This window comes from Acinonyx jubatus, chromosome B4 (assembly GCF_027475565.1).
Source record: "Acinonyx jubatus isolate Ajub_Pintada_27869175 chromosome B4, VMU_Ajub_asm_v1.0, whole genome shotgun sequence".
Lineage (NCBI taxonomy): Eukaryota > Metazoa > Chordata > Mammalia > Carnivora > Felidae > Acinonyx > Acinonyx jubatus.
The window spans coordinates 45,821,825-45,832,762 of record NC_069387.1 but is presented as its reverse complement, the minus strand read 5'-3'; the positions used below and the strand labels follow the sequence as shown (position 1 = coordinate 45,832,762).

At 44.1% G+C, this 10,938-nt stretch overlaps 1 protein-coding gene across 2 annotated transcripts; it reads left to right on the top strand.

Annotated features, from left to right (window-relative positions):
* The first annotated feature begins 314 nt into the window (after positions 1-314).
* Positions 315-9,463, top strand: GPRC5D (G protein-coupled receptor class C group 5 member D). Of its 2 annotated transcripts, XM_027035602.2 has the most exons (4): positions 350-488; positions 1,225-2,162; positions 7,702-7,769; positions 8,870-9,463. In XM_027035602.2, exons 2-4 carry the CDS (start codon positions 1,268-1,270, stop codon positions 8,948-8,950), a joined length of 1,044 nt encoding a protein of 347 aa, XP_026891403.1. In that variant the 5' UTR covers positions 350-488; positions 1,225-1,267; the 3' UTR covers positions 8,951-9,463. The 2 variants fall into 2 exon arrangements, with proteins under 2 accessions (XP_053081826.1, XP_026891403.1); XM_053225851.1 differs by lacking the exon at positions 7,702-7,769 and having other exon boundaries at positions 315-488; positions 8,870-9,455.
* The last annotated feature ends 1,475 nt before the right edge of the window (positions 9,464-10,938 follow it).

Sequence of the window (10,938 nt, the reverse complement as noted above, 5' to 3'; positions counted from 1 at the left end):
CCCCCTAAGGCCAAGGTGCCTCAAGTTAGCAATAGCATAGAAAATAATTGTTCTCGGGGCGCCTGGGTGGCTCAGTCAGTTGAGCGGCCGACTTCGGCTCAGGTCATGATCTCGCGGTCCGTGAGTTCGAGCCCCGCGTCGGGCTCTCAGAGCCTGGAGCCTGTTTCAGATTCTGTGTCTCCCTCTCTCTGACCCTCCGCCGTTCATGCTCTGTCTCTCTCTGTCTCAAAAACAAATAAACGTTAAAAAAAAAAAAAAGAAAAGAAAATAATTGTTCTCACCAAAGAAAGCTCTGGAGAAAAGTTGCCGTGAAACTGGAATAGGTGTGTCCTTCCGGTTCTTTTTATAGGCACTGCAGGAACCTGAGTGAGGGCCTTCCGCCCATTTGGGGAGAGATTAAAGAAGCTGCGATTGTCTCCTTCTTACTCATTGGCAGTTACAACCTCGCAGCCACTACCACCTCAGCTTCCAGCGTGGACACAGAGAAGGTAAGTGGGAACGAAGGGGCCATGTCCTTAGCTATAAACCAGGATTGCTCCAGCCATCTGGCTTGGGAATAACTGAAGGGGAATAGAGCTAGAAGTATCCAATTGCCAAGTACTTTTTTCCTAAAGAATGTGTGTAATTTTTTTTTCCTGGGCAGCCTCAGTGACGACATAGATGTTGGTGCTCGATGGTCCCAAAAGGTAGTTGAAGCGGGGACCATTTTGCATAAGTCTTTGATGAACAAATAGTAGGTATTTAGCAATAACATGTTCTGTTGGGTTGACTTACGTTAAAAGAAGGAACGGCCATTAGAATTACTAGGAAGAATGATCTGCCTGTCTCCCTCAAGCAGTGCATCAGTGTCTCGAATGATCCGATGATCCATTAACGTTGACAGCGCTCGTTCTGGAGTCCGACCTAACTGGAATCTCATCAACAATGCAACCTTTGTCACATACCCTATTTTGTGAAAATGATCCTGCCTTGGGTTTCAAAAAGGCTTGGTGGAAACTGACATGAAAATGGATGAAGCATCGGGAAGTAGACATTGTTCTGCTTTTCCCAGCAGAATGGAGCCAGGCGAGATTTCAGGGTTTGATAGTTTGGGGACGTTTTATCCAGTATGTCCAGGTGTCTTCTTTTGGGAATGAGAGACCTTATAGTGCCCAAATAGGACTACCCGACGGGCGCTCTTATGGGCGGATGTAGTCAGAAATTTGTCTCATCTTTCTTCCGCAGGGAAACAGAAGTCCATTCTCGTGAGGTCCGCCTACAAGTCACCATGTATGAGGACTGCGTCAAGTCCACTGAGGACTATTATTTCCTCTGTGACAACGAGGGGCCATGGAGCACTGTTCTAGAGTCCCTGGCAATAATTGGCATAGTAGTTACGATTATCCTACTCTTGGCGTTTCTCTTCCTCATGCGAAGGGTTCAAGACTGCAGCCAGTGGAATGTCCTTCCCACTCAGTTCCTCTTCCTCCTGGGTGTGTTGGGACTCTTTAGCCTCACGTTTGCCTTCATCACTCAGTTCAATCAGCAAACTGCCCCTGTACGCTACTTTCTCTTTGGGGTTCTCTTTGCTCTCTGTTTCTCATGCCTCTTGGCTCATGCCTCCAACCTGGTGAAGCTGGTCCGGGGCAGAGTCTCCTTCTCTTGGACAACAATTCTGTGCATTGCTATTGGTGTCAGCTTGCTGCAGATAATCATTGCCACTGAGTATGTGACTCTCATGATGACCAGGGGTATGATGTTCATGCATATGACACCCTGTCAGCTCAACGTGGACTTTGTTGTGCTCCTGGTCTATGTCCTCTTCCTGATGGCCCTCACATTCTTCGTCTCCAAAGCCACTTTCTGTGGCCCATGTGAGAACTGGAAGCAACATGGAAGGCTCATCTTCGTCACTGTGCTCATCTCCATCATTATCTGGGTAGTGTGGATCTCCATGCTCCTGAGAGGCAACCCACAGTTCCAGCGGCAGCCCCAGTGGGATGACCCTGTCATCTGTATTGCGCTGGTCACCAATGCATGGGTCTTCCTGCTGCTGTACATCATACCCGAGCTCTGCATTCTCTACAGATCGAGCAAGCAGACTTGTCCTTTACCAGGCAATGCCTGCCCAGCCCCAGCCTACCAATGCAGCTTCAGAGTGGAGAACCAGGAACTCTCACGAGGTACTTTCCCAGGGGGTTCAGGGAGTAGGGAGGCTTTCCTGTGGGAAAAACAGGAGAGAAATTGAGAAATAGGATGAACCAAGAGGGAACAATTTAGATGGGTGACTTACTATTTCCAAAAAGGAGGTAAAGATACCTGGAATCAAGGTTAGACTTTTACGAAAAATCAGTTCTTCCAAAATACAGAGATTTATGGGGGAGAGGCCAAGACAGAAACGAATCAAAGGCCCTAAATAAAGAGGGTGTGACTGAGTGCTCACGCTGGGTAAAGAAAGGCACCCACTATAAAGTGAGTTAACTAGCACCAAATTAGGCTTGGACCATGCAGTTGCATGGCATATGATGCTAAGTCCAGACGTTTGGGCCATCAGATGCAAAAGTCAATCCAGGTAACATGTGATTGACATTTTTAAAAATTTAAGTCTTGAAGCTAATTTGCCCAAACATCATAATAAACCGATTCATAGGACTCATCACTTCATTAACGTCACAAAGCCCAATAACTTCTAAATCTCTACTTTTCAAACCATTCACTGCTTGAAAGCCTTCAAAGTTTGCAAAAAGTGACCGGAAGAGCCATCGAATCAGAATTCTAATAAAGGCTCAGATATGTAATCATTAACAGAAATAAAGCAACTTGCTTATGTGACATTTTCAAAAAATTTCTGGTCAGATTGTGTTTTTATCTTTATGTAAGACCAAGCCACCTGTCTATACTTGGTTAATGAATAAAATAGATTAACCATGACCCAAAAATGCTTGGACCTTAACAACCTGGGAGATAGTGGCTAATTTTGGTTGTCTAGAAATATGTCAAACCCCATTCATTCCCTTCTGAAATATCTGGCCTATTATTCATAACCCAATATCATAGTTTTACATCAATTTTTGTGTCTTAATAGGCATCTGATTCCTCACAATTTATTTCTAATGTGCAAAATGATGTTATTTTAAATGTATATCACACATAATGTTCACCAGGCTCAAAAAAATTAATAGAAGCCTTCCCTTTAAGTGCATACACTTTTTTGAGCTGTCATCTATGGCTAATTACACATTCAAATTAAATCCTGTTCAGAGAGATGCAGCCATTCATTCTTTTCAGTTCAGTTGACCGAGAGTCGGAAATTGATGCTATACATCCTTCCTTTAACAGTTTTTCCTTGCTTGTTGATGGTGCGTCATCAGATCACTAAGGTGTATGGCAGAATTGCAGAGTCAATCCCTGAAACTATGTCTTGTAGTTCTCACCAGAAGGTTAGATAAAATTTCTCGTGTTGTTTTATTGTCGTTGTATATTTCCAAGAAACAAAAGCCGAGAGAGAGAGAGGGGTTCTTAGAATTGTATAATACCCCAAACATACTGGGACTTGTAATGATCAAGAGTCCATACCCCAAAACACAAGTGTTTTAAGTGTTCTAAGGAGGGTTTGGTGAAAGACCAAGGGCTTGGTACTATCCTTGTTACTCGCGCATGGTTAGAAAATCCATTTCTGAGCAGGAAATGCCTGCCAGTGACAGTCACTGTCAAAGCAGTTTGGTGTTTTGTTTGTTTTTATTGTAGACAGAGAGAGAGCATGAGTGGGAGAGAGGGGCAAAGGGAAAGAGGGAGAGAGAGAGAGAGCGAGAGAGAGAGAGAGAGAGAGAGAGAGTCTTAAGCAGGCTCCACGCTCAGCTCAGAGCCCAACACAAGGCTTGATCCCACGACCCCGGGATCATGACCTGAGTCGAAATCAAGAATCAGACACTCAACCAACTGAGCCACTCAGGTGCCCCCAGTTTGATGTTTTGTTAAAAATAATAATAATAAATCAGTAGTGTAGTAAAGGACATACAGATTGCTCTCCACATTGGTCAGAATACCAGAAACTTAAACTGGGACAACAGAATCAGAATCTAGGTCACCTGGGAAAAATTACAAATATCAAAACTTAGAAGAATTATTAAAACTCAGTACAAAATAGAGGATTCCACCAAGCTCAGGAAAACATACCAGTAGACACAAAATAGATAAGAGCCAGACTAGAAGAGTACGATAACAAGAACTTGAGAAACCCTACGTACGTATTATAGGTCACAAGCTAGCAATAGGCAAGCAGCTTACCACTGCCTTTGTTTTCCTTTGCTCAAGAAACACAGTGCTATATAAATAGACGTGTGGTCAGCAAGAACAATCAGGCTGTTGTGCTGGGCGTCAGTCAGCCAGTCGCCAACAAGAATACCCATTCCAGTCCTGGGATCCACCAATGAGAAGTGTGGGGGACTTGGGGAGGCTGAGGGAAAACCACAAAGACAGTTAAAGGGTTATAACATCAGACCTATGTGGAAAGGTTAAGACAATGGAATAGACAGTAGTTCTTAAGGTGCCTTCCTCACAGACCATGCCAGTTCTCTCTCTAAATTCTGTATACCACAACATGACATTTTGTGTGAGCCCATGAGGCATGCATTTGTCATGAGACTCTTCTGATTAATACTGCCTGTAGCTGTGACTCCAGTCACATAATTATTTGATTGACCACTGGGTTGTGAAATGAGAATTATTCATCTGAAAGAAGAGAAAGACAAGAGGAGATTAGCAGGGAATTTCACAAGTATGAAGACCTCTCTCCAAGAGGCTGTTGTCCTGTTTTCTGTCTCCAACCAAAGACAATCTGTAGAAGTGAACTCAAACCAAAGCACAAAGGATTTAGATTGACTGTGAAAATAAGAGTTAGTAAACACTGAAATAGATCGGCAAAGGGGATTAAGGACTCTATTTCCCTGGGATTCTTTCAAAAGAAGATTAGGCTTTATGTCTCTGAAGTGGCTTATGAACTTAATTCCGAGATCTAAAAACATCCGGGTGGAGAATAAAAATGCACTCAAGCATGTTACCACAGGACACCAAACAAATGGTTATAAATATTCTTTGCCCTCTATTATAAATGCATTCCTAGAAATTGTGTATTGATTATATTTTTTAAACCAGTTGTCCTTTTTACTGAGATTTTTTTTTTTAACGTTTATTCATTATTGAGAGACAGAGGGAGACAGAGCATGAGCATGGGAGGGGCAGAGAGAGGGGGAGACACAAAATCCCAAGCAGGCTCCAGGCCGAGCTGTCAGCACAGAGCTCCATGCGGAGCTTGAACTCACAAACCATGAGATCATGACCTGAGCCGAAGTCAGACACTTAACCAACTGAGCCACCCAGGCGCCCCCTTTTAACTGAGAATTTTAAATGCAATATAATTTGTGGAGATCTTAAATATAGAATATCAGCCATCAAAATTTTTTTGTGAAGGGAAAGCTCCTATTCTAAATATTGCTTACTTCATCTGCCCTAGTTTACTTAAGGTATTGTTATATCAAGTTTGCTATAAGCAAGGCCCATGTGTATATATATATATATATATTTTTTTTTTTTAAACATTTATTTACTTTGAGAGAGAGAGAGGGCGCATGCATGCACACGAGCATGAGCAGGGGAGAGGCAGAGAGAGGGAGAGAGAGAATCCCAAGCAGGCTCCACACTGTCAGCGCAGAGCCTGACTCAGGACTCCATCTCACAAACCAAACTGTGAAATTATGACCTGAGCCAAAATCCAGAGTCAGACGCCTAACCAGCTGAGCCACCCAGGCACCCCAAGACCCATGTATATTTTAAAATACCACATTATTGTGGGCATTTTTTTCTGTTCATTGTTTGAAGGTGTACAAACCTAGCATGATTCTTTTTGAAGGCTTTAAGATAAAAACAATGAGTCTATGCAGTGTAAAAGTGGTTCAATGACTGTAAAATGATGTGAACCAAGAGAATGTTCCCGCAAACTTAAGCCCATTCATTGGGCTGTTTGCCTTATGGTAAATACGAGCTTTTGCTGGACGGCCCTTTTTTTTTTTTTAATTTTTTTTAATGTTTTTATTTATTTTTGAGACAGAGAGAGACAGAGCATGAGCGGGGAAGGGGCAGAGAGAAAGGGAGACACAGAATCTGAAGCAGGCTCCAGGCTCTGAGCTGTCAGCACAGAGCCCGACGCGGGGCTCGAACTCACAGACTGTGAGATCGTGACCCGGGCTGAAGTCGGACGCTCAACTGACTGAGCCACCCAGACGCCCCTGCACGGCCCTTTTTGACAATTCTCAGCATGTTTTTCTTCAAGGCACCCCCGTTCCTAGGAGAAACCCAATTTCAGTGGTCCCAAGTGGTGTAGTTTTTGTTTGCTCTTTCTCAGGAACAACTCTCAGAACTGCTGTTTTATCACCTTCAAGAGCTACAGGTTACAGAGAGAGTTGTGGTATAAAGTAGGGAAGACTACAGTGAGTCTGGGCAGGATTTGTCTGGTCTGAGGACGGATAAGGCACAGGTGTGACATTCCTAAAGATCCAGAGAGCGTGAGATAATTGTGCAGCATGGGGCAGCAGAAAGAACGCAGAATCTGGATGCCCTGGCTTGAGGCTCAGCTCTGCTTCCTGCCAACTTTGAGACCAAACCAAGCTCCTCAACGTCTAGAAGCTCAGGCTCCTTGCCTAAATGATGGCTATAATGTCTCTGCCTCCTCCCTGTATAAACATAAGGTCTTCCTTACTCAACTCAGATTTCACAGCATGAAGTGGCTGCAGGATGAACAGAAAGAGGAAAACACTTTGGTGTTTTCCTTTGGTAAATCCATGAACAGCAGCCAGTCCTGGAGAATTCTGGAGAATGAAGCTTCTCTGGTGTCTAGTCTAGTCTGATGAGAATGTTGGGTGAATGTCGGTCCCTAAGGAGCTGAGTGTGAAGGAGTCTCGTTATACCTCAAGGAACACAGTTAAACCGAGAATTCAGTTCGTTCTGTCATGAAGGAAAGAATAGCATTTTATATTTCACAGGGTCCAACCCTCTAGAAAAAAATGACAGTGGGAAGACAATGTCAGATCATCACGTATGACCACACCACCAGCACCACCGTGGGTAATAATATGCAGAGTACAGTAATATGGTGTTTTCGATGATCATGCCCTATTCCAAGGGTCGTACACATATTGAGCGACTTAATCCTCAAGACAATCCTATGAAAGACATTTGCTATTATGATCATCATGATCTCCCTTTTATTCACATCAGGAAACAAAGGCAACCAAAGGTTAAGAAACTTGGCCCCAGGTCACACAGCTAGCGAGAGAGCCCCTAAGTGTGAACACTGGGGCATGGCCATGTCTGTGACCATCAAACAACAGATACGTAATGCTCAAGGGCCTGACCTCGGAGACAGACACAGCTCAAAAGTCTTGTTGAGGGGACCAATATTAAACACATAACCGCGCATGGGATTATTCTATGTCCTGAACACACGTACGCCATCCATAGTCAACCTTCCTCATAAGCTTTCAAGCACTCTTTTTTTAAATCATAGATTCAGGGGAAAAAGAAAAAAAAAATCAGCCTCGACTGAGAATTCCTTTCTAAAAGGCCAAGAACCTCTTTGCAAGCCCTTGAGTCTCCTCATAGTCCTCATGTGCTGTTTCCACGTGAATCTCTGACACTAACCCAGCCCTTCCCTCCTTTGGCTTTCAGCCCGAGACAGTGATGGAGCTGAGGAGGATGTAGCATTAACTTCATATGGTACCCCCATTCAGCTGCAGGTAAATGTGCTTGTCTACAATCACCAAGGAGGGATATAGCAAGCCCACCTTCCACAGGAGAGCTGTCAGGCTTCATTTCCAATGTCTTTACTGACCTGAGAGAGGACAGGCAGGGCAGGCTTGTCCCTCCAAGTCTGTGCAGCTTGAGTCATCCAGATATAATGCCTTTGTCTCTGCCCGAGCCCCTCCAAATCCCCATGGCCCCTCCATTAACGATGTACTCCAATATAGGTGAATGTCGCTGGAAAGAAAAGGCAGCTTGAAGGGTTCCTGTGAGGGTGAAGAGGAGCAAGCTCGCTGCTTTTTGCCTTGGGGACAACAGGGACTTGTGAATATGAATGAGGTCACATCTGCTTTTAGTATCTATCAGTTGTCTACATGATCCCCTGAGCCCTGCTGGCTGCCTCTCTGAGTCACCGTCTAGCTCCCGCAGCTCAGGCTGCCCCCAAGAACTGGGTTAGGTCCGTCACCACCATCAGCAGATGGGTGTAACCGATTTTAATTCTTTCAGACAAAAGCAGAGGGAGCGCTACTGAGTAGAAGGGGAGGCAACTTGCGTTTGTGCCACGATGGCTTGAGGGCACACAGATGCAGGCAGCCAAAAATACCACACTGGGACACGGTTCTTGTATTTTGATCCCCGTAACTGAAATCTGAGGGTGAAAGTCATGCTCAGATTGTTTGTTTGATGGACCGTACACGGCAACTCTAACTAATCCTAATCCTTCTGGTCTGTTATCTGAGACTTTGCCTTTTCCTGGAATGGCACACAGCCCAGGATACAGATAGATCGTTTACCGTCATTAACCCTTTGGAGGGCATTTACATGATGAGATCTTTATTATACCTTCTCCAAGAATTTCTTGGATTACTTCGATGTCCAGTGATCAGCTCTTCAAGAATCTTGCAAAAAGATTCTTGTTACTGGCTAAGAAGGAAGATGGTAAAACAAAGTTCTGATGTGGGTAGGCTCAATATTTTTTTTCTTTATCAACAAAGGACTGAATGAAGCTGAAATGGTATTTCAAACGTAGCTCTGGAGAGTATCATCCCTTGTGTTGGCTCAGAAAGTTGACAATGGATTTCTTCTTCTTTTCCAGACTGTTGATCCTGTACAAGAGTGTTTCATCCCACTGCCTAAACCAAGCTCCCAGGAAGACGCAGAAATACAAAGTCCATAGGAAACATGTGCAGTGAAAACTCAGAAGATCATCCCAATGGAGCCCTGATGGGTTGCTGGGTGTCCTGAGTCACACTATCAACAGAGTATGGGCTCATCCTTCCTCCCCTGCTTCCTAGCCCATTCCATCCATCTGGGACCCATCATCAGAAGACCACACTCTCAAGCAAAATTACAATCTTGCTGGCCACCCTACCTTGATCATGTGTCTCTTTCTTCCTTTGTGCAACTGAAAGATTCCCTTCCTTAGCAATGCAAAAACAAATTGGCACCTCTTACTAATGGGGCCAGAAGACCTAGGTCTGAAAAAAATAAGGCCATATTAATGTGACAAAATATAGAGGTCCAGGGATGCCTGGGTGGCTCAGTTGGTTAAGCGTCTGACTCTTGATTTCGGCTCAGGTCACGATCTCATGTTCGTGAGATGAACCCTTGCATCAGGCTCTGCACTGACAGCCAGAGGCCTGCTTAGGATTCTCTCTCTCCCTCTCTCCCTCTCTCTCTCTCTCTCTCTCTCTCTCTTAGAGAGAGAGAGAGAGGGAGGTCAGTAGCAACTTACTACTAGATTGATCCTCTAGTCATGTTTTATAAAGGGACCCTAAATGAGTAACCCAGAATTTGCAACAAAAATTATAGCAAAATCCTCGGGATCCCCACAATTGGGTATACTAAATAACACAGACATTTCATGGGCTTGCAAGCTGGCAGCAAACTGGCAGCTTCTTCCCATGGTTTTAGCACCCCATGACAGTGAGTATGGTGGCAGATGTGGCTGAGGTCAGTGACCTGCTTTGATGAACCACTAAGAGCAAAGGAAGAACCACCCTAGTTGATGCTTATAAAGGATTTTAGGCGGTGCATATAAAAAACAGAGTCTGCCTGTCTTGATGTTTCTAATGGACTGATGCCTCTGCATTAATTACTTTGACTACATTCCTCCTACAGCTCCACATCCTTCCTGATGGATTCTTCTATTCTTAACACCCATTTGTTGTACATAACAGGTATAACAGGACCAGAGGTGTGCCACCAGAAAACAGAACCTTAGAGAAAAAAGAAAGACTTGCCCAAAGTCACACAGTAGTTAGTGGTAGGCCAGGTCTTTCGACTCACAGGCCACCCTCTTCCCATTGTATACGGCTTCTCCATGCCTGTATTTCTGTATTAACAAGTAAGCGTGAACCCCCTGAGAACCAAATGTGATATCTCAGACCAGTGAGTGTTGAGGGCCTCCTATGTGAAAGCAATTTGAAGGATAGCTAAGACTCCATACATGAAAAAGAGCCTTTTTAGTAAGCAACATACAGCGTGAACTGCTCAAGATCACCAAGTATTTCCTAAGCACCTGCAAGAATAGGAACTGTTCTTGGATTGAGCCCTAAGCAGATAAGGCAGACAATGTTGCTTTGGCGGAGTTTATGATTTTTGTAGGGGAGATAACACAACGCAGAGAATTTCAGGATCACAGCTCCCTCCTTTTACAGACAAGGAAAGGGACTTGGCCAGAATAACATGGCTTGCCAGCGGCAGAATTGACTAGAATCCAGGTTCCCCAGCTACGGTTCAAGGGCTTGCTCACCCTCTACACAATGTTCCAACATGTCATATATTTTTCTGTTGCCCTCAGATAGCTGGTCCTTTTTGAAATCTGTGCCCTGAGCAATGTTCTCAGAACAAACAAGTATGTAGGTAAATGACCAAAGAGTGTTGCCCTCTGTTTTTATCGGTAATAAAAAATTGAGGGAAAATGTTTAAACGTGAAGACTCAGACCTATTGATGAGATGCTATTTAACAAACCAAGTAAAGAACCCAACTCGAGGGATAAACAAGCCACAACCTTACATCTGCTCTGGAAGAAAATCATCATCATTGATCCTCCTATTTTTTATCCTCAAAATGATGACAGTGGCATCTTCAACATAATTCTGTCTTGTTGTGTTGTTTGGTTGGTTTGGCAGATGTTTCTGTTGAGTTGGCCAACCCATTTT

Coding starts and splice junctions, on each gene's coding strand:
- GPRC5D (XM_027035602.2), top strand. CDS start 1,268: ATGTATGAGGACTGCGTCAAGTCCACTGAGGACTATTATTTCCTCTGT. Junction 2,163..7,701: donor GAACCAGGAACTCTCACGAG/GTACTTTCCCAG, acceptor TTTGGCTTTCAG/CCCGAGACAGTGATGGAGCT. Junction 7,770..8,869: donor GTACCCCCATTCAGCTGCAG/GTAAATGTGCTT, acceptor CTTCTTTTCCAG/ACTGTTGATCCTGTACAAGA.